The sequence below is a fragment of the Diprion similis genome, chromosome 4 (genome assembly GCF_021155765.1).
Source record: "Diprion similis isolate iyDipSimi1 chromosome 4, iyDipSimi1.1, whole genome shotgun sequence".
Taxonomy (NCBI): Eukaryota; Metazoa; Arthropoda; class Insecta; order Hymenoptera; family Diprionidae; genus Diprion; species Diprion similis.
Window position 1 is genome coordinate 13,002,264 of NC_060108.1, and position 22,318 is coordinate 13,024,581.

The 22,318-nt window shown below is 38.9% G+C and overlaps 3 protein-coding genes across 6 annotated transcripts; 1 reads left to right on the top strand and 2 right to left on the bottom strand.

Annotated features, from left to right (window-relative positions):
* Nucleotides 1–1,126: 1,126 nt before the first annotated feature.
* On the bottom strand, nt 1,127–2,945 carry LOC124405203. Of its 2 annotated transcripts, none has more exons than XM_046879902.1 (4): nt 2,794–2,945; nt 2,060–2,397; nt 1,761–1,868; nt 1,127–1,619 (listed from the first exon to the last, which is right to left on the bottom strand). In XM_046879902.1, exons 2-4 carry the CDS (start codon nt 2,389–2,391, stop codon nt 1,268–1,270), a joined length of 792 nt encoding a protein of 263 aa, XP_046735858.1. In that variant the 5' UTR covers nt 2,392–2,397; nt 2,794–2,945; the 3' UTR covers nt 1,127–1,267. The 2 variants fall into 2 exon arrangements, with proteins under 2 accessions (XP_046735858.1, XP_046735857.1); XM_046879901.1 differs by having other exon boundaries at nt 2,060–2,403; nt 2,801–2,924.
* A 6,624-nt stretch (nt 2,946–9,569) lies between these two features.
* Nucleotides 9,570–19,972, top strand: LOC124405853. 3 transcript variants are annotated; one of them, XM_046881104.1, is made up of 8 exons: nt 9,570–9,824; nt 13,056–13,425; nt 13,518–13,688; nt 13,803–15,209; nt 15,960–16,790; nt 18,180–18,348; nt 18,467–18,824; nt 18,914–19,972. In XM_046881104.1, the coding sequence occupies exons 2-8, from the start codon at nt 13,081–13,083 to the stop codon at nt 19,272–19,274; spliced, it is 3,642 nt and encodes a 1,213-aa protein (XP_046737060.1). In that variant the 5' UTR covers nt 9,570–9,824; nt 13,056–13,080; the 3' UTR covers nt 19,275–19,972. The 3 variants fall into 3 exon arrangements, with proteins under 3 accessions (XP_046737060.1, XP_046737059.1, XP_046737061.1); XM_046881103.1 differs by having other exon boundaries at nt 13,070–13,425; XM_046881105.1 differs by having other exon boundaries at nt 13,070–13,425; nt 13,560–13,688.
* A 1,027-nt stretch (nt 19,973–20,999) lies between these two features.
* On the bottom strand, nt 21,000–22,017 carry LOC124405855 (N-alpha-acetyltransferase 11). Its single transcript, XM_046881108.1, has one exon. It carries the CDS (start codon nt 21,798–21,800, stop codon nt 21,240–21,242), a length of 561 nt encoding a protein of 186 aa, XP_046737064.1. The 5' UTR covers nt 21,801–22,017; the 3' UTR covers nt 21,000–21,239.
* Nucleotides 22,018–22,318: the final 301 nt, after the last annotated feature.

Genomic DNA, 22,318 nt, shown 5'->3' on the forward strand with positions numbered 1-22,318 from the left:
ATGTTACAGAGATTGGTCGCATTTGTAACTTTATCGTGATTAAATTCGACTACGTGAACTTATTGTCGATATTTTTGCATGAGTATACATTTTTAAATTGTGTTTGTATCACCAAGGCATGCGATATTTGACAGGTGGCAAATGATTGATTGTAGATTATCAAGAGATATGACGCATTTTATAATCACGTGACATCCTATAAATATCACGATAAGAGATCAATTGAGCATAATAAGTACAATTTAAACTCTACTTACCCAATGAACAATGATCAATCTCTATTAAAAAACACAATGCAAATTTATCCCGAGCACTCGAGCTTAGTTTTTAAGGATAACTACGAATAGCAAAGGTAGGATTGTACTCACAATTCATGTCCACGAAATTGTTTTAAAATAAACTGCGCGTAATCTTCAATTCCGTAGGTACTATAAAAATCCCAAAAATCGGAATGTTTACAAATTCAAGGGATCGCGGTTAGACTGCACGAGTTGAAGTCGCACGGCGAACTGCATATGAAAGAACGGCAGTCGTAATGGGCTCTGTACTATCCACGTTGAGCAATATTACGTAGTATTTCTAATCCAGGATTGCCACCAATATTTCGTTAAAATATTGCTCGACTTTCCCAGATTTTCCAGTCATAGAATTTACGTTTTCTAGGTAGATATTATTTCTACTTATTCAATTAAACAAAAATTAAAACAAATACAGCTCTTTTAAAACTACAGTACGATGATGTCATAAGTGTTAGAAACAAATATTCTATTTCCGATTAATTAATTCACCATAATCGAAAATTTTGTTAATATCAAGAAATTATCAGAAAATGGTTTTTTTTTGGGAAAAATTGTGAAATTCCCTGACCTTTTCCGGTTTCCAGGAAGCGTGGCAGCCCTGTAATCACAATTCATTCTTTTAAAAGAACCACATATGGTATCAGATAAAACTGAAACCGAGTTGCAAAGACATTCATAATACTTTGTAAGATATTTTAACGCTATTTCCTCTCGAGCTTTACTAAATTTGGAATTGATAAAAGAAATCGTATTTTTAGTAATTAGGTAAGAAGTAGCTCACCACAAAAAAGTTTTCTAATGAAAATTAAATAATAAGTAACAGTAAGTACGAAAGATAAATATATATTCAAATCGTTCCACTTATATGTAATTAATATTAAACTACTCAAATCGTAAAGAGAACAATGGATAATTCAGGAGCGACGAAAATAATTATTATAACGAGATTGGATCGAAATTGGCAGTTGTTATTCCTTTTCGGGTTTAGTTTCAAGCTCACCCTTAGACTTAGAATGCAATTTGGTTTCAGTACTAGACTGAAAATCAGGTTTGGACTCAATCTTAAGCTTATTGTTATTCTGTTTTAATTTTTTGTTGCTCTTGTCCGTTTGGTTAAGAGTTTCGGATTTATTTTTATTTTGATCGCCATCTTTGTCGGAGATTTTAAGCTTCTTCCCTCTAGTCCCTCGTCTTCCCTTCTTTAATGTTCTGTTGTCAGCACGGAGGAACAGTGCATTGCCATGAACAAGTGGCCAATCCTTCTCCTTTTTCAAATACTGACTAGCAGACTCTAAGCTATCCATTTTAACAAATGCAGACCTGAAATCACGTGCAGATTCTCAGTTGCAGTTGAAGTGATACACAACTATCAACATTGGAATATTCGTTGAAATAATAATCAAATCAACAGTTAGACATTTAGTGTCTGTACGTTTCTACAAAATTTTATTCTACACTGACCTTAGACCACTTGAATTCAATTCCAGCATACCAACAGATGTGCAACCCGGAAATGCTTGCTTCAGTTCTTCTACTTTCGTCTTATTATGGATGTTGGACACAAACAGGCTAAAATTGAAATAAACCGTTACTAAGATATGATTCAATAATAATTGTTCATTTAACATGAGTCAATGGCATGAGATTCAACCAATACCATACATTGTGACGACATACAAATTTTGCTAAAACAATTTTACTTATCAGTTGAATATTTTGAACCAGCAAGGAAAAACTAATTTCAATATCATGCTGCTTACGTCTGCGTTATTTTGGGTATAGGTGGCGCCTTGGGCTGTGGAACTTTGATTTTTTTCCTACTGGGTTTATTCTCCATTGGTTGTGTTCTGGGATTGAAAGCGATAACATGTTTACCATCCACTGTTTTCTCCTTGACATGCTTCAAACCTTTTATCTTCTCCTCTACGGTTGGGAATATCACGTGACACGATCTTGACGACTGTCTTGGTAGCTTGACCTTTGCATCCCCGTCGAAAAGGGCTTGCACTTCTTTTGTGTTGCGGATTGTGTGTGGAAGACGAACGTACAACGTCCTGGACCTCTCTTCCCCAAAATTTCTGACTCTGTACATGTTGTCCTGAAATTAAATGAAATATATAATGATTATCGTGAAGTACAGCAAGAGAAAAATCGACTAGTGGAATTTTGTGGTTTTATATTCAAACTTGCCAGTGTTTTGTTTCTTTTAGTCTAGCGAGAAGGTTTTTTTTTTCATGCCATAGTTTATCCATATTATAACAAAAACAAAACTGACGTTTCAGGTACTACGTAACTTTGTAGTCTTCGTAGTCCTACTCTTTTTCATATTAAACCTTGCAACAATAACATAACTGTCTTCTAACAATTTCAAGATCAAGTACACAGTATTGTTAGATAAGAATATAATCCATATTTAAGAAGTTGTCTCATTTACATTTTGCCTTTCTCGCCGCTTCGCAGGTAAGAACTGTCAAGGAATGGATGCATTACTTACCGCGAATTAAAGATCAATCAATTAAATATTGCTTGAGTTTATGATTGAATCGGTAGATGGAAAAATGCCGATATCGGAAACACGTGTGTAATTTGTCGTCTCTTCACATGCTCCAACTGCCTCCAACATGCTTTCCACATGACCGCAGAGGCAGCGCTATATTCCATAAACTACGGAGAAGCGACGAAGGAGAACCTGCCTGACGAAAATTCAACCAATATATCGTGACGTCATGACCAAGTTGCCGCACTTCCTACTGACCGACGGAAATTACCTTCTTACAGTTCTCACATCGCTGTAAATAGAAAGAGATTGAAACGCATCAAAACGGATTCGCTTTGATGTCCACCAATGCAAATTTTACAAGAAAACTGATTGTATTACGCGAAAATCAATAAGATTCGTTGTTTTATTTTATTGAATGTATGTCTGTGGACGTAGTTTGTTTCTTCCGAATTTCAATTCGATCTCATCTGTAATATACACTTCCGTCTGTTCTCATATTTCTATTCGATTCTTTTGGACGAAAGTTCATTTGCAATTATGAATGATATGAATTAAATAATTCACTTTCTGTACGTTTCTGTTCGAATACTATAACGACTTGAATACACGAGAATTCATGAATAGCGAATTGAGCTCTACCGTTATAATTTTCGAAGGCCTTTATTACTGTATATGCTCTAAAGCGCAGTCCATACTATATGTCGATGGCTTCAGAGCGTAGAAGTTGGTAGCTCAGCTTGCGCTGCACGAATGCGAATTACATTGTGAGGAAACTACCCACTTTTGAACGATCAGAGCGACCTGCGCAAAGTGACTGCGCACAGTGCTTACCGAATTGCTGTCGCTCGCAAGATCAGGCGAATAATCATGACGTACGAAAGGGATCCGTAAGCATGGTGGGTGAGGGCTTGGTAGCACCCCATATTTCCTCTGCTTCTTGTCCTTTGATTCATTATCGGGAAACCCTATACTTACTGAGTGGCTTATTCATGGTTTGGCCTACTTATCGCTATTCTTCACGGGGATGACAAACAGAAAAAATTATTATAATAAAATGTAATTACAGTTAGGAAATGCAAGAGAGATATACTTTTTCGACAGGGAGTTGAACGCGGAACAATTTGAGGATAGATCTATAGATAATCTATAGATACGAGATTTGCGACTCCAAGACGTAGTCTCCCACAGAACTGTCGTTCCACACAGATTCACATTACAAAATGCTAACAAATATCAAAATTGAAATTGTAGTAATACCACAAGTAAGAGTATAATTAGCGACGTTTAAAGAAAAATAATAATAATAGATAGTAAATAATACTTTCATTAGATACGAAATTGAATTAAAATTATTCTGAACACCACGTAGAGTTGGAAGGAAATCTTGGAGACTACATAACAAACAAAAAAACATTTCATGCCAAAACACATGTGTGTGCATTGAGTTATTATAGATATTGTATATACACACATATTATTAAACTATGTCAAGTTTGTCATAATCATATACCGAACAGAAGAGAATAAACATTGTAGTATTTGCAGCGAGTCAGTCTAGTAAATGAGCCAAGGTTTTGACAGTAGACATGCGCACATAAATATTATGACTCGTATGTCTACACATATACTTTACATGCATGTGTAGATACGTAAGGAGTAAGATAACTGGCGAAACCTGTCTGAACCGTGCGAAATGCGAAATGCAAAAGTAAGATCATCGTGTTGTCTTGCCATTTTCATAGAAATTGCGTAGGAGTACCCTCAATACATCGTTATGCTTGTTAATTACCTTACGATTTTCTCGCCGAATACTTATACTCAGTAGCAAGTATATGGCGGGCTATATTAATTGAAAAATTTCACCCAGAAAAATTATTCTTTCGAGAAACAATTTGCTGTTTTTTTTTATTGTATCTATTTACGATTTTTTGATACGCGAAATGTATCAAGCGTCGACTGAATGATTTTCTTCAAGATTTATTATAGCTTGATAGTTGACGTTAAAAAAATTTCGATCCTACTGATAAATAAAAAAAGACGGGCAAGAATAATAACAAAAACACCGGAAATGCAAAATTCGAAGACGCTACACTGCTGACTGCAGGCTGTTAAACGAATGCTGCAACATACAGCGGATTACTCATACCATCCGAGAGGGAAAGTGAAACCGTCCAAGACTTTCTCGACTATAGTTAGAACGCTTAGCATGTCCGTCGCATGTATGTAAACAGGCGGCTAGCCGCACCTGAACGAACGTGTTGTACCAGAGTCCGGAATGGTCCTCTTGGAGTGAAGCGTCGCTTGGACACTGTGAAGTCTTACATAATTCCAAAGCTATGTATGTCCATAAGTACTGGAAAATTAATTCATAACGAGCTCAATATTTTGGAAATACTATCTATAGTTGCAGAAAATCTAAATTACTCAAATAAAGTTGTATGTTTAATCATAAAAGTGGTGACTCAACATTCTTTTTTTTCATATTTTTTAAGAATAATTATTCAATCCTATAAAAATTTCGGTGTCATATTATTCGGTCATGATTATACATACATCTCATCCCATCAAATTCAGCACTCGTCTTACATAATTAAGAAACAAAAATTACAGTAATGACTTTTTTTTAGTAGATATATTTCTCATCAATTTTTCAAAGGACACGATTATATTTTACGTATCACATCCATGGTTTGTATGTATACGTCCATATATCCATATCCCGATCTCGTGGGTGGATCACGTGTAAGAAGTCACCATAGATTTCGTAAGGAGATACATAAGCAAATTATTTCTACAGCTATAAAGTTGAAACTGAGAACCAGCAAGCGTCCACCTCTGCGAATCAGAACTACGCATAACGCAAGCTTCGTGTACCAGTTAAAAATCGGGTCAAGACAAATTCATCTGGGATCAGAAATGCCGGGAAATTCCGTCTTGCAAAACAGTCTTTACGAGCACAATCGCAATACCAAGGAAATCCCCGTTACGCAATTATTATATATGGTCAGTAATCACCATTCAGCGTTGCAACGCAGCGTTACCTAGTACACGCACCCCACGCGTTTGTGTCTGTCAAACGAACCAGGTCGCAAAAATTTTTCACGCATGAAGAATTTGTAAATTTTGAACCTGGTTAGATTACCAACTTCGTTCTTACATGCAATACCTTCCATTCATATTTGTGAGAGAAAATGAGATATTAAGAATTAGTCTATTTGGAATAATTTTTAAGATTTCCGATAACCCCATATATTCCAATTTGTAGAATATTTGAAAAATAAAATCAACTCTCATTCTACTCTTCAGAAAAGTTCTTCTTACTCTTCAGAAAAGTATAAAACTTTTGTAATGATTACTATGGAAGAAAAATTGACAAAAATTGAGAAAAAAATTGAAAAATTGAGAAACTCGATTTATGATCAATTGAACTGGTATTTTTATCTGACATGATCTAAGTAGCAATTTTCAAATCACACTTATTTGGTATCGACTATGCATAAATTATAATTTTGGATTACTTTAAAACAATTGAAAAACTTCATAATTGAGATAAATCCGAGTCTAGATTGATGAGGGATGATATTAACCCGGAGACCACAATTAATCTTACAAAAGTGATCTTTCCCACAAGAGATTTGTTGGTGATTGAATTTTTGAAAAAAAGTAACAGTAACGCACGTGTATTAAAGTCCTGTACATAGGATACTAAAATGCACATCATACGTACCTACGTAACATTGTGCATATGCCTGATCGTTTTTCTGCACTACATACAGACCGTTGCACGGTTACGTGTTTGAGATAATGTTACGGAGTGGTAAACCGGTTGTAAGTAACTTCGTCAGCACATCCTCCAGAGTGCCTAGATCACTTTCTCCCGGAACCCGTCAGCCGAAATGCTGCACAAGATAGGTTCCTACGACGTACACCAACCGAGAGGGACCTGAGGCCATGCTATATTGCACGACAATACGAAGCAGGATGCATGACAGTATTTTCCCAAAAAATGAGCAGCATTTTCCTCGCAAAATTCTAAGTTGCAACAAAATTGTATTTCCCGTTGATGATGGGACATACGTATGCGTGCAGTGAACGTTCATACCAAGACATATGAGTATTCGTGCCCAGCTCTTAGGTCCATACTTTTACGACTGAGTCGGTATGATGTCAAGGTTGCAGATGTGGAAGATGGTTGACGAGACGGGTACGAGGTAGAGAAGAGGAAAAGAAAGTGCAGCCAGCGGGACGAAGACAAGGGGAAGGATACACAGTTCACGAGTCACGCTTCCTCCGGATGTGAGAAAACTCGTTAAACCAAGGAGACTCGAGCTGCGATCATGAGTCCCGAACTCTATCGATTATAATCCATAATCGTCTCTTTCAATTTCTTCTGCTACAATCGCAATCGAACGATGTCGAAACATGGCACTTCTAATTAATTCCATGTATCATAGCGCGAACCAGGACCTGAAAATCGAAGACAATGTGTACATACATTGCGCGATTATCTCATCGATTCATTGAATAAAATTGTACACTGCAGCATTTCTTCACTCGAACTTTCCTTTTCTGCGAATAGGATCCTCTGCACATACCAATCACTAATTGTGTTTGACTGGTTCGGGATTGAGGGAGAGACGATGAGACGACCGTCAGCAGATATGACAATATTGCGAAGCTGCAAAAATTCACACATCTCTTCCACCATATCATACCAGCATCGTATGCTGGTGTCGCGAAAAATGATAAAGAAAAAACCTTTTCCAACTAAATTACTAGATGAGAAAATAAGTGGCTGGCAGGGTACAGGAACTGGTTTTTATGATAGATCATCGTTCCATAATTCCAGGATGATGGAGTAGATGACCTCAAACCCTAAACTGAGGCACTTCTTCGGTTGGAATACTCTCATCTGGTCATTTAACTCTATGAAAAACCGGAACTAATGTCGACTCAGTGCACGCATCAAGCTTCACTGGAAACGCATTGCGACACTGGCCCTTCAGACCATGCATCACCTTTCTTTGCGTTTCATCTCTGCAGATCGAATATAAGCGTTGAATTTATGTATATTCACGTAGAACCATCGCGAGGTATGCACTTCGTTTTTTCAAAGAATTGAAATGTTAATAAAAACACTGCTGGAAATATGCAAGTTCAAAATTCAAATTCTAGCGATCAATCATCACAACATCATGCGTTGCTTCTCGGAGTCTGCGTCTGTCCTCCTTGGCAGTATTTTGAAACAACTTTAGGTCCGGAATGGCGTAACAAAGCATTCGGGCTCACCCCACCGTCAACCACGAGTAACTACGGGTTTAACCAAAATACGTGGTAAGGAGCTTGAAGCAGTTGGATCAATGGAAATTGATTGTGCAATGGATTACGGGTAAATCTAGCCTAGGTGAAGCTAGGCAAGGTGTACTATTCTCGTCAACGGACACTTGCGCAACTAACTCCAGCTCAAAGATCCTGGTTAGTGCATTGCACTTCATCTGATCTGTCACGGTGGGTACTCTGCATGCGCTGCACGTAATTGTTGTAGGAACTTCACGATGAAAGAAGACCATATTTTTATGCAGTATTGATGATACATTTTTTTCTTTTGAACTAGTTGGAATCCGGTGATGTACATCACGGTAGAGGTCCCATTTACTAGTAGTTTCAACGATAGGAAGAATTGAAAATTTCAGCGTCTTTACAATGATCTCAGCATCGAAAAATCCACTCTTTAATTCTGGTGATTTTCAATAACTGCTGTTCCTTCCTTCCACTACATCCAATTTCTGAAAGCAGGAAACTTTCTTCACTTACAGAATTTGTACATCAGAGGTGTAGTTAATTCTCATAATAAAGTGTGATTCAGTTTCTCAAAGATACCTTTTTAATACGGTTTTCAATGCATTACGTATAAGATAATATTGTGTTTCACTGTATATCCTAATTTTCCTGAATTGGTAAAATTACGACATATTACAGCAATGATTTCGCGCTAGGTGTGTTCATAGAAAAAACAATTATGTGAATTATTCAATTGTTTTATCGTAGTCCACCTGTATCAAAAGTGTATAAATATACCCGATACATGCTGAAAGACGTTTATCATTTGCATTCAAAAGTTCGATCTCACTGTGCGTAAAAATAATTATAGACACATATATTCCAACTTTCTTTCTTGATGCGAATTAATGTTGTTGTTGTTATTATTATTATTATTATTATCATCATTGTGATTTACCACATAACCCGATTGATTAAGATCGCTAAAATATTACCAATTTTAAACTCTCGAAATTTATACGTATAATCATCGACTTTATTACATAGTCATAAATTACTTATGGGATAATCAAAGTTCGATAAATCTTTGTGAAAATATATTTTAGCATTATCCATTGAGGATCAGTGAAACTAGAATGAAAGAATGCGGACTTAGGTTTTGTCGTCATTGCTCTATTACGTTATACCTAGTCCGTAGTTTTAGCAATCGCTGCTACGTTCATTCATAAACAAATGCACACTCTGTCGCCTTTCTCGATACTTTTTCTCCTACGTTATTCTAATTCTCAGGGGGGATGCAGGCTGAAGAAAGGAGTCCGGTTTTGAGGTGACTCACCGAGGTTCAATCAGCCTTCGATGGATGCCTGGAGCCCCACCGCCGAAGAAAATCGAGGTGGTCGCGATCGCGGTTCCGTTGCCCCGCTGCACCAGCATCCCCGTGATGGGAACCAGTGTATAGTATATAAAAGCTTTGTCGCGCACTTTGGTCAACCTCAGAAGTGCCGGAGTTAGAGTCAGAGAGGATATCTCCAACCAGTGTGCGGAGGTATAACATATAAACCTGGGAGAAAGTGTTCGCGGTCATTCAGTCCTTAAACCATATACTTGTCTCAGTCTATGCACAATTCAGCCGAGGAGTATCGCTCAGCATAGTGGGCTTCTGGTCTACACCCGTATATAAGAGTTCCTCCGGTGTTCAAGTAGCTCAGTGTCCGTGGAGTGTTACGAGAAACGCCTCGCCCAAGGTGAGAATATTTTTTTGAACATTTTCTTTTTTTTTTTTTTTTTTGAGAATATTTAAACTACTTTTCAATCACCAATTTCTTTATCTGAATCTCTTATAAACGTGAATATTATTGATTCACTTCGATTTGCAATTTTCCTCTTTTTTACAATCTATTTCATAGTTTCTCGGTCGCCAAATATTTTCGAATGGTTAAAACGCAATCATTTCATCGCAAAACTTGATTATCTTGATTTAAAAAAAAAATCAAATTCATATTTTATAATGCTGATATAAATAGCCATTGACAATGAATTCCACTACGGCCATTGGTCATTCAAGTCATTTGAATAATAGTATCGGTGTATATTTGTTGAGGTTTTGGCCAGGAATTTAGGGCCATGCAAGGTACGTTGATTTCGTATATCACAGTCAACTGTACGAGTATCGTTCCAAATTTAAGTTTTAGAGATGCCGGTGAGTTCGGTCGGTTAGGAAACTGTGTAACTATGTCAAGTTTAAGTGAACTTCCTAAGACCCGTTAATTTGTGTTGATGGCGTAAGAAAGATGCTGGACTGCGCCAGCTGCAGCTCAGTCGTGAGACTATTTTAGCGGTTTTCTGTGAATTTTGAATTATGAATATACTCACGTAAACTCGTCTTTTTCTGCGATGAGCATGTCAGTTAGTTGAACTTCATATTAGTATAATATGTAATCAGGTAAACTCCCGAGTGTTTATGTGTCGTAATTAAGTTATCTTTGCGAGCGAATCAAATGTCTTTCTGCAAAAAAAAAAAAAAGAAAAACTGCAGCATCATTATATCTTTATATTTTTTCGATTACTTACTCAGGACCGTACGAACTAAAACTAAAAATTTGATGGTCGTTAACAAATAAAATATGAGAACAAAATTGTTACTCCGATGATTTTACGAAAAAAAAAAACGTTATTCTGACCCATTTGTTTCTCTAAAGTAAATTATGTTCCAATCTGAAGTAAAACATGAATTTTTGTGAGTTAAATTTGGCTTCCATGCTTGGAGGTTTATTCCAATAATCTTCCGTGATCGAGACGGAAATCCGTCTTATGAAAAACTATCAGGAATAGTATGAAAATTGTAAGAAAGATGAACCGTGAAATGATTTGCAAGGAATAAAAAATCAAAAGAAATCACATGTCTGTTATTGAAATAATCGATAGAACTAATCCAGGTCATTATAGATAAACCAAAAGTATATTGTTAGTCTTGTTTGATAAACTTTACTTCATTCAGATTCATTAACATACAATAGCTTCTCCCGCCTGTACTTCCCAAGTAACTCGTCAAGACCAAGGCGCGATATAATATAACATACGGGGTGAATAATTAATTTATAAGAGAAAGTTAAAATCAGTGAACCGCAAAACCCCGTGGGAGGATCGCTGACGTACTTCTTATGCACGTTTGACAAACATGCGTGTATACGAGAGTCCCTTTTTCAGGAACCAATAAATACCGTAAAACTTTCCCTGCAACTTTTTGCAGTAGATAGGTATGAAAAGACAATACGGTGAATTTTCGATAAAATATCATTTGACCGAAAATTTTAAATTTTTTAGCCCATCGTTTTCTCAATATTTTTTAGATTATAATAGATTTATGGCTCCAAAAGAATCTCGATTCGCATATACGTAAGCGGGCAGTTAAATTGTTAAGGATAAAATTAACGATGCGATTTCCTTGTCAAATTCGGCGAGAATTACATCACCATACTACTTTCTCCGTGCGATACGAATGCGGTTGTATGTACCTACACGAAATGAATTACCTATATGAATTCAATTATCCTGCTAGGCTGGCGCTACAACAACACAGAGTTATTGCGACATTGGCAATTCCTATACATGTAGATAGTGCGTGAAATTTATGTAGGCTGATGACTTTTGGCACATACTTCATACTTTCTCCCGAAACGAATCCTCTGATTTCGGTATCATCTGATTCAGTTGAAAGTCAGCCCATCCTGTCACCTCCAACTTCAGAATTAAAGTAAAACTGTGCCATATAGTCAGCGAACCCAGACCACCAATTAGTAGAGAGGAAATACAATTTTTATGCTTCAAGAAGTTGCACTACTGTGAAAAAATCATATGTGAATTTGAGAAACCACGTACAGCGATCTCGATTAGAAACTCGTCCGCTTTGATGTGAAGACTTTTGACAAAGGACCCTTCCATGGGTCACTGACCAGGAATGAAACTTGTTTAAAAAAAACAATCGGTACAAGAGAAAGGCGAAAGATGATGCACTTTCTCGGCGAGCCTTGGCTTGCTCGTAAAACCGTGCAGAGAAATTACTGCAACTATTATTGAAAAGCTGTTGAATCGAAAACGATGAATAGCAGATGTAGAAAATTCAGTCTCTGTAATTACATAAGTTGATCGAAAAAATGTATATCCATTTTCTACGAAGCTGTAGCTGGAGAAAAGTCCCTTGTTGGTTTATATAGGAACTGATAATGAAAGAAAAACTAACTCGTGTTTTAATCAGTGGATGTCCGAGATATTATACTGCGTAGGTTGTGTGAGATGACAATTGGAAATCTTTTAGTGCAGAAGCGAAACTGTGTTTTGCGTTAGTTAAATATTATGAGATCACAGCCAAATATATGTATGAGATGAAAGTCGAGATAGGGAAAGTCAACGTTGACTTTCGCGAGTTTATGCCGAGAATCTATAGCACATGCAAAATTACTTTCGGCAATCAAAAACAGATACAGATTACATGGACAGGCGATGGATGTAGCGCAAACCCACCCACGCACGCCCACAAATCCAATATCTGTAGGAAAAATCTCGTAACACTTTTGAAATACATGGTATACGTAAACACACTTTTGATTTTGCGAAAGCTCATCGTTTCGAAACACCGCATTATTATATATGCACTTGCAAATCTTCCGTGAAATTTTTGGCACGATTATCCATTTATGGTTTGCGAATTTCGAAATACCAACACATGTGACAGAATAAATAATTCTCTAGCAAACTAGGTCCGAGAAAATTGAGAAACACGTCTGCATGTTCGGACGTTCCCAAGAGTTCCAAATTTTAATCTAAAAGTGTCATCTTCATTGACAGGCTTAGAGAAATTCGTGATGCTGCAACGTCTATTTGTAATTTAGTGAAGATAAATGGATGAAACCTGATTTTATGAGAACGATAGGATCAAGCTTGACGAGAAGTGAACCCGACAGTGAAAGCTGAAATAGGTTTTTGGTTTCAGAGTGAAAAACAATGTGGCGAGTTATACTGGTGAGCCTGCTGGCGCAGTGCTTGTGTGCTGATCAAGTTTCATACGGCACATCATCGTTCCTCCAAAGTTCCTCATCTTCAAACCAACAACAACATCAACAGCAATGGTCGTGGCAAGATACGGGTAAGGACCTGCTCGCTGCAGCGAACACAGAACAGGAAGAGGCCTTTCACCCAGTGACCTTCAATGCACCTGATGCCCTCCAGCAAGGACAACAGCAAAGTGATCTGCAGAACGTCGATACGAACTATCCACAGTACAACCCCAATGTACAGCAAGATAGTAGCGGTGTGGCTGAGGCCTTTGAACAGCATGGCATTCAATCGGTAAGGATCGTTTTGGGTTCAGGCATTTGCTTAAGGGTCCTAGAAAAAAAGTATGTAGATTAACTTGGGAAAAAAATTCCTCTGTCTTGCAGGTAGACACTGTCATTGATGATATTCTCGTATCGAATCGACAGGGTCGCAACTTGGAAGGCTACGACGAAGTATACTCAGATCCGAACGTAAAAAGCGCTCTTCAACTTGGCAATGACACCGTAGCACGTGCCTACATCAAGGATAAGCTGTGCTCGCTTGGCCTCATGAACGTAAGTATCAATGATGCGATTGGTCTTGTCGATCCGTCAACTGGAAATTTTACTGGCAGGTTATGACGACGTTTTTTAGTATTGTGCATGACAAACCTGTTTTTTCATTCACAGTGTGACAATCCCGAAGGAAGACGTCCATATTACTCTCCACACAGAGACATCCAGCCACAGGAAATCATTTACGCACAACCTGTCACCATCAAACCTGTTGGAAGGCCTCTTCCCGCAATTCCAGTGAAACGCCCGTACGGACCACCGAGGCCAGTGCCTGTTCCTCCAGGCTTTAGCTCTGGTCCTCCGGGACCGATATACTCTGGACCATCAGGGCCCTTCAATGGACCTCCTGGATCCTTTTCTGGACCACCCCCGTCATTCTCAGGACCGAGCTATGGACCTCCGCCCAGTTTTAGTGGCCCGTACTCGGGCTTCAAGAAGCCGGGACCAATCTATGACTCCAAACCCATCTACGAGGGTGGATCTTCATTCGATGGAGGGCTTGAGTACGAAGACAAGTTCATTGACAAGAAACAACTCGTCCTTAATCAGGGATTGGGGTCCGGAGTGCAGCAACATGTCCATCACCACTACCATCATGGTGAAGATGCCAACAACGGAGGCAAGGCTCCAACTGTTGTGGTCAACAACCCTGGCGTAGTGTCTGGGACTCCCGGTTCCATCATTGGACCTGGTCCCGTTGGTAATAACGGATTTAATAATTACGGATACGGACATGGGGGTGGCAGTTACGGTAGCGGCGGGGGATTCGGGAACTCCTTCAATGAGTTCGAAAGTTTCAAAAAAGAGTTCAAAATCAAGACTCCGTCCTCTGGCAACAATCTGATCGGCTCTGGAAGTAGCAATTACGCGGATAGATATCCGAGCTACGAAAAACCGCGACAGGATCCAGCCTTCAGCACTGGCAATATTAACAAAGGATTCTCAACAAACAATTACGAGACCGGCAAGCAGTTCAATTCCGGATTTGGCAACAGCCAATACGACTCCAGTTCATCGTCATCGTATAACGGTTTCGGGTCCAGCAACAGTTTCGGGTCAAATAGCAACAACTTTGGGTCTAACAGTAACGGAAACTTCGGATCCGGAAATGGTTTTGGGTCAAACAATGGATTTGGGTCATCAAACGGTGGAATCGACAGCGGTTTTTCGTCTTCCAGTTACGACGATTGCGTTTGCGTGCCGTACGAGCAGTGTCCGACTGTTGATCAGCTCGGACGAAAGGATGACCTCTACCTAGCCATAGACCCGAGGAATCTTGGTAAAAATATTGAGGCAGAAACCGTTGAGGCTGTTCTAACCGATGGAAATGGTACAATGAGCGTTGTCCGAGTACCTAAAGGAGTAAACGTCACGGAAGAGGCTGAGCACACGATGGAAGAGAACAAGAAAGCGTTGGAAGCAAATGCTGAGAAAACTGACAATAAAGATGAAACGAAGAGGTCCAAGAGAGACGTTAAAGAAGTCGCAGACGAGAAAGTCAAGAAAACCGACGCACAAGGGGTAAGGCACTAAACAACACATACTATAAATTACATAAATTGTAGTCTGTTACCATTTGCCAAGTCGAGGGAGAACTCCATTAATGGTTTATCAAGAATAGTAATTCCTTGATTGTTTGTGACTGGGTCAACTTAGTCAAGGCTAAGTATGTTTATACCTCAAGCTTGGCAATTGGTAGGAGTTTCTAAGAGCATGGGTTGTAAAAATATAATTCCATAACGAAGAATAAGAAGGATGAGGGAAGACGGTGTACGGCTTTTAACGCTTTTTAACGCTTTCTATAACATTAATGCACTTTCGCTCATTTCCAATAACTCTGATTTTAAATCTCATGACCTAAACTACACTCCACTTTCAAATTCCGATCAACACCTCGGACGAAACTACCTGATTCCACTTCACGTTCCCCGGTCACGTCATATCACCTCACCTCACACCCTACCAGATTACTTCGTCAGTCTCAGGGGGAAAACAATACAGCGACTCAAGTCAACCGGGAACATTACACAAGTTGAAGATACATTTCACCGTCCAAGGTCACGCGATCAGCCATCGGCACAATAAAAATGCGAATCATTTGAATCGAGTCCGAGTAAGCAAGGGCCCGGGATTATCATGTTGGTTGGTATCGTTTGGTTAGTGTTTTGGAATAGCGGCGAAAGGCGTAAAAAGCGAGGAGTATCTAACCAACGTGCTAACCCTCTGCATCCGGGTCGTTGTAACTCTACCACGTGGGTGAAATATTTGCAGCGGCTGGTCGTCGGCGACCTGGACTCCTCGAAATTGAACCTGAAGCCGACCTGGGGCGTCAGTTTTGGACTGCCACAAGGAGGAGCCGGCTACCCAATAAACCCCTACGGCGGAGATTCGCTAGTAAATCCCTACCCGGGTTACGGGGGCGGAAGTCAGGGTCTGAACCTCGGGCTGGTCTCAGTGAATCCGTTAGTTGCAGTTCAAGTGACAAAAGACGAGTACGGTGATAAGGTAGTCAAGCCGTTCGTCAACCTCCACGTCACTCCGAATCACGGACTAGTCAACAAGCTCGGCGACCTTCTCAGCTACAAGAAACAAATCCTCCTTGGGAAACCAGGCGGCCATTATTACCCGCAGCAATACCCCATAGGACCCCCTATATACGAAAAGCCATTCGGTCACCACTACCCGAGTCACGGGGGCGGCTTCGGTGTAGTTTATCCCAGTAGGCCACACTACCACCATCAACCCGTGTACAAGCCCCATTATTCCGAGGGTCCTTATGGTCAGCCCGGCTTTGGTCAAGGCCCTGGTGGATATTACCGCGAGGACAACGACAACGACTACGATTACTCCGGCGAATACGGTGATTACACCGAGGACTACTACAGGAATGTGAGAGCAAACGATACCCAGAAAAACGTCGGGGCTTACAATGAAAAATTGCAGAGCAGTTACGATAGCGCAGAAAATGATTGGAACCCGTCGTCGTCATCGAGAGCGCAGAATGTTCAGTCTCAAAAGAAAGGGGACGAACGCGGGGGGCGAGTAGCTTTCCCGGAAAGGCGAAAACGCGATGTTAACCAAGTCGAACAACTGGCTCAGGAGGTAAGAGCTGGGAGTATTAGTCGGTGAGCTGAATAAAAGCCTCTGAGGATGGCCGCGGTGAACACCACGATGAGGACAGACCTGACCGGAGACACGCTCACAGAGCTACGATGATTACAAACAGTTTACAAATACTTAAGAATATTTTCAAGTTCCTTTTTGCTATCTCTCTTGCTCTCGATGTATGTATGTATGTACATCGTATGAGCATATGTATACTTCCTTCACTTTCTCTTCGCCCATATCTCTGTATATCTCTTTCTTTTTCACACAAACACACACTCTGTTTCTTTCTCTATATTCTTCTCTCAGTGAAAGTCTTTACGTACTTGAATGACATCGCTACTAAAAACTGACTATCGACTAATCTTGGTACGCCGGCGAATTCTTTTACTTTTTACAAATTTACTATCAGTTTGATTTATGGCGGAAACTTATTAACTAGTGTACATACAGACGATTAATTTCTGAATGCATTGCGCTCTTTTTCTTTCTTTCTTTTTTAATTCGTTTAATGGAAAAACTATCGACTATACTTATACCTAGTCTCGCTAATGGACTTTCGCCGTTTGGTACTGCAGTACTAACATCGTATATTTATAGCAAGTAGAAAGCATGACGAATCTATATACTATATACATGTATACCAGTATGGCCTTCATAGCACAAGACCATTTGCTTTTTTGACAAACCAATTTGGTACAGTAATCAGACAAACCTGAGCAATTAGTTCATCTACGAAAGAAAAAAACTTCACTTCTTCAGATTCGAAAAATATTTCTATCTGCAGATTTATCATTACGATTATAAGTATGGAATTTGAATACATGTCGAGGACCATCCTGGTATGTGTGCATATCTCACTTGCCATAAATTGAAGTACACGATTAAAATCGAAATATATACAAAGTGATCTAGCACTAAGCTACTTAATTTTTCAAATTTTCGGTGCTCGACTGCAAAACGTAAGTCTGTAAGCATTGCTTCTGGTATTACGAAGGTTGCGGGAAACCTGATTGGCTTTTCTTCCACTACAAATTAACTCTTGAGACGCGACAAGCCGAGGAATTCAAAACGCGAATTCATGCAAAGACTTAATATTTTCATAGCATATCAAAAAAACTTTAGCAAATCCGTATAAAAGAAATCGCGTTTTGATTAACAATTCTCGAAACGTGAAACCCAAGAGTGTGGGTACAACCTGATTATTAATTCTAAAAACGACCAAGCTCGGTGAAGAACTTTTGAAAACAAAATATAAAACAATAGGAAAGGTACTGTTTGAAACCGTTTATGAAAAAATGCAGTACTTCTTAGCTTGGCCATTTTTGGAAAAACTACTTTTGTTCTCATTTAACAGAACTTGACGAACTATTTTTTCGATCACAGAGACAATTTGGACGTCCACCAGTGTGCGGACCACGTCACGTGTGCTGTCGTAAGCAACAGATAAACTCTGGAAGGCCCAGTCGCAACGGACAATGTGGAGTCCGCAACAGCCAGGGTATAAATGGGCGTATAAAGACCCCATCCCACATTGATGGAGACTCTGAATTCGGTAATTGTTATTTTTTAACGTTGCATTACTTTGCACATTTGAATAGCCTTGAAGCGTTTTGCCTGTACATAAAGTACGTTTGCGAAATAAAAAGTCTAATCTTTGAAATCACTTCCAGGCGAGTATCCTTGGCAAGTAGCAATCCTCAAGAAAGACCCCAGCGAGAGCGTTTACGTCTGCGGTGGTACCTTGATCGGTCCCCGTCACATATTGACAGCGGCTCATTGCATAAAAACTCACAATGGACGAGACCTCAGGGCGCGTCTTGGAGAATGGGACGTGAATCATGACGTTGAATTTTTCCCGTACATCGAACGCGACATAGTCAGTGTGATAGTGCATCCGGAATTCTACGCTGGTACCCTCTACAATGACCTCGCAATCCTGAAGCTCGACCATGACATCGACTTTGAAAGGAATCCACACATCAGTCCGGCCTGCCTCCCAAATAGACACGATGACTTCACCGGCACCAGGTACATACGAGTTTGAAGAATGTTGAAGTATTCTATCCTGCAGGAGCCTCTCGGATGTACATTCCGCTAATTTCTCACTTTTTGCACAGGTGCTGGACCACGGGATGGGGAAAGGACGCCTTTGGTGACTTTGGAAAGTACCAAAACATCCTGAAGGAAGTCGACGTTCCAGTACTCAGCAACGCGGTCTGCGAGAACCAAATGCGAAAGACCAGATTGGGGTACAGCTTCAATTTGCATCCAGGTTTCATATGTGCTGGTGGTGAGGAAGGAAAGGATGCCTGCAAGGGTGACGGCGGTGGCCCGATGGTCTGCGAACGTCAAGGTCGCTGGCAGTTGGCTGGTGTCGTATCCTGGGGAATTGGATGCGGTCAGGCAGGAGTTCCCGGGGTTTACGCGAGAGTATCGCACTATCTTGACTGGATCCGACAGATTACGAGCCAGTTCTAAATTACGCCGATCGAGTATTATAATTAGACATTAGAATCGCGAAATAATTTAATTCGTTAAACTTTAGAACCACTTCAAGAAGTGGTTTCGCGAATCATCACTCTCACTTTTGTAGTAACTTATGCACAGATAAATAATAAGACTAGACGTTTTTCAAGTCACGTGCAAAAGATTGAAATTCAAAAAAAGGGATATTCACTTTAATTTGTAATTAAGCAACGAAAACGCATATGTGAACGGCGAGTACTCTATTCTTAATTTTTTCAAGTTTCAGTGTTTTGATTTTGCATTCAAGCTACTGTCTCCCAATTTGCTCTGATCCGAAAAATGTTTAATGATATGAACGATTTGGCGTCTTATATGAGAAGAATGTGCGTTATACAATGTTATTTAAGCTGTAACTTATTTTTTATGTATATAGAATTATTATATTTTATCTTGTAATTATATTAAGTACTATCTAACATGAGCTCTTTTGTTCATTTTCATTTTGACGATTGTTGTATTTGTTTTCTTCTTCTGTTTTATACAATAATCACTAAGATTCGGGTGGAAAAATACCCGGAGCGTCAAGTAATGCATATTTCTTTGCAATCTATCAGATTAAAACGAATAAAAGCCATTTATAAAAAAAAAAACAGCCTTATTTTTATTTATTTCCGGTTAAACTTTCTTCAGTTGTCATAAGAAAACTTAACTCAAAATTATTTTTTGTACTAGGAATATTCAGAGTTGAAAAGTAATTAGAATGTTTCTCTTCTGAATGTTTATCATTTTGAAATGTTAGTTTCAGCTGTCAAGTTGTCATAAGTAATAAGCTAATTGAAGTTTCGAATGAATTGACTTGTTGATGAATGAAAAAAATTAAAAAAAAATACAAAATTGTCACGATTTATTACATTTAGCCTTGAAATACGACATTTCATCAACTCAATGCTCTCATATACAGGGTGGCAAGGCTAAATATTAGGTATAGTAATATTTAAACGGAAAATCTGGATATTCTATAGCTATTCAGACAACTTTTTCTCAAGACCTAGTCAAAATAGTAAAATAATCGCAAAACGTGCAAAAATCTTAATTTACTACGTTGCGCATCACTCAAAAAAATTTGAAATAATTGGTAGGGGTAAGATACACCTGAAGCGATGAAATGACGAAAAAAAATTTTGTTACATCGATTAGATTTTGCGATATAACGATTTTTAAACCTGAGTTTTTTTTTCAGAAGCGTGGGAGTGGCCTCTCGCGTAGAAAAAATTCGTATAAGGGATCTGTTGATATTGGATATCCATAATTTTGTTCATAAGAACCCGTTAATCAAGTCCTGAGATAAAAAATCGATCATTACGTAATTTCAGAATCCCGAAACAGGGGTATTTAGTCTCTTTTGACCAAGGATACCTTTTGGTCACAAATTTAAAAATTACGAATAAGATTGACATGTCACGGGTACAGAATTCAAATTGACAAGATGATCCTTTTTAAAGACGAATATTTTTAATGTATTATAATTATTACAACAAATTTCCCTAGCCGATGCGAATGATTTTATAAAAATTCCATTGTTTTCTCAGAATCGCCACCTTCACCCGTATTAAGTAAATGAAGCGCCAATCCATAAATATTTTCGAATATATTACGTACATAGATGTTCTGTAAAATCGATCGGCAGTACATGTAATTAGGCTAACTTGCAAAATAATATACTCCGTTCACGTTTCATTTACTTTTGTATATTCAATAATATTTATTCGTTCTTCTATTAAATAAAATAATAATAATAATAATAATAATAGTAATAATAATGTCGCAGCTATCGAATGTTTGCGCGCAGAAAATTTTTTACGTCTGATGATTTTACGATTGGTTGGTAACATCGGTTCGTCACGATTCTTGAACTGGAATTATTCAGGGACTCAAGAACCGATAGTAGCTGGTCTCAAATACCCAGACAAACTTTCTTCAAGAGTGTTCGTAGTCACAGCATCCACCAGAATGAGTGTGCGCTGTGCCATCTTTGGCGATTTTATCCTTCGCATGATTTTTTTCTTGATGAAAACTGCTCAGGTCCCTTTTCATTGCATAGGCATCCTCGCCGTCGGCGTAATATTTTGGCTCAACTTCAGAGACTTCAAACTGCAGACTGCTTGTGTAGAGATTTAAGGCAGCTCTGTTGCTTCTCCTAACGTGAAGAGAAACGTACTTCGCTCCAAAGCACTCCACCATTGCTCTTGACGCCTGATTCATCAGTTTTTGAGCAATGCCCAGCCTCCTGTGCGACCTCTTTACCGCCAAGCTGGTTATGTGCCCATGGGGATTGTCCTCGCAGTCCTCTTCCATCTTCGCCAGTACATAGCCAACTATTCGACGCTTTTCATCCTCCGCAACGTAGCTAAGTTGTGGCCAAGAAAGCGCGTGGTAGAGGTAATACTTCATCTGATAATTTTCTGGCAAACACTGAAGATTACAGTGTTGCATGTTCAACAAATCCTCCGTCGTAGCACAACGTATGTTTATTGACATTTTGTTTATGTTATATTTTTCAGCTGACGGCAAATCGTAAATAATGATCGAAAAGAGTGACTTTCAAACCTGATATAATAATCACGCCCCTGGCTAAATTATTATTGGACAGGTTCTGTGCTTTCAGCCCAACTATTAAAAGTAAAATAGTTAATTTTTTCTCGTGTCTGGTTTGCTTTTTCTTCCTTTGTTTGATGGCGTAGAGTTCTGTAGTCTGCTCAGTCTCGACGGACCTTTTTTATCCGTGATCTACCGTTCTTCAAATCATTTACCGAAGAAGACTCGCTCATGCCACCAAGCAACTCACGAACAAAACGGAACCTTGACAAGAAGAATTTCCATACCAAGTACCAGCCTGAAAATTAAAAATCGAGAGTGTAATTTATTTTGAAAAACATCATTTCACACATACTTTTGACCTGATCAAAAAGAATCAATCTTAAAACTGTGAATATATTTTTAAACTCTAGCGACTGTCGGACGATGGAGTTTTAAGAAATGTATCATATGAAATAATA

What these genes read in the sequence shown, in the direction of transcription:
- LOC124405203 (XM_046879902.1), bottom strand. Translation starts at nt 2,391, where the DNA reads ATGTACAGAGTCAGAAATTTTGGGGAAGAGAGGTCCAGGACGTTGTAC. An exon ending in ATACCCAAAATAACGCAGAC is followed by an intron (nt 1,869 to 2,059) that starts GTAAGCAGCATG and finishes TTTCAATTTTAG; the next exon opens with CCTGTTTGTGTCCAACATCC. An exon ending in TTGAATTCAAGTGGTCTAAG is followed by an intron (nt 1,620 to 1,760) that starts GTCAGTGTAGAA and finishes ACGTGATTTCAG; the next exon opens with GTCTGCATTTGTTAAAATGG.
- LOC124405855 (XM_046881108.1), bottom strand. Translation starts at nt 21,800, where the DNA reads ATGTCAATAAACATACGTTGTGCTACGACGGAGGATTTGTTGAACATG.
- LOC124405853 (XM_046881104.1), top strand. Translation starts at nt 13,081, where the DNA reads ATGTGGCGAGTTATACTGGTGAGCCTGCTGGCGCAGTGCTTGTGTGCT. An exon ending in GCTCGCTTGGCCTCATGAAC is followed by an intron (nt 13,689 to 13,802) that starts GTAAGTATCAAT and finishes TTTCATTCACAG; the next exon opens with TGTGACAATCCCGAAGGAAG. An exon ending in GATGACTTCACCGGCACCAG is followed by an intron (nt 18,825 to 18,913) that starts GTACATACGAGT and finishes CTTTTTGCACAG; the next exon opens with GTGCTGGACCACGGGATGGG.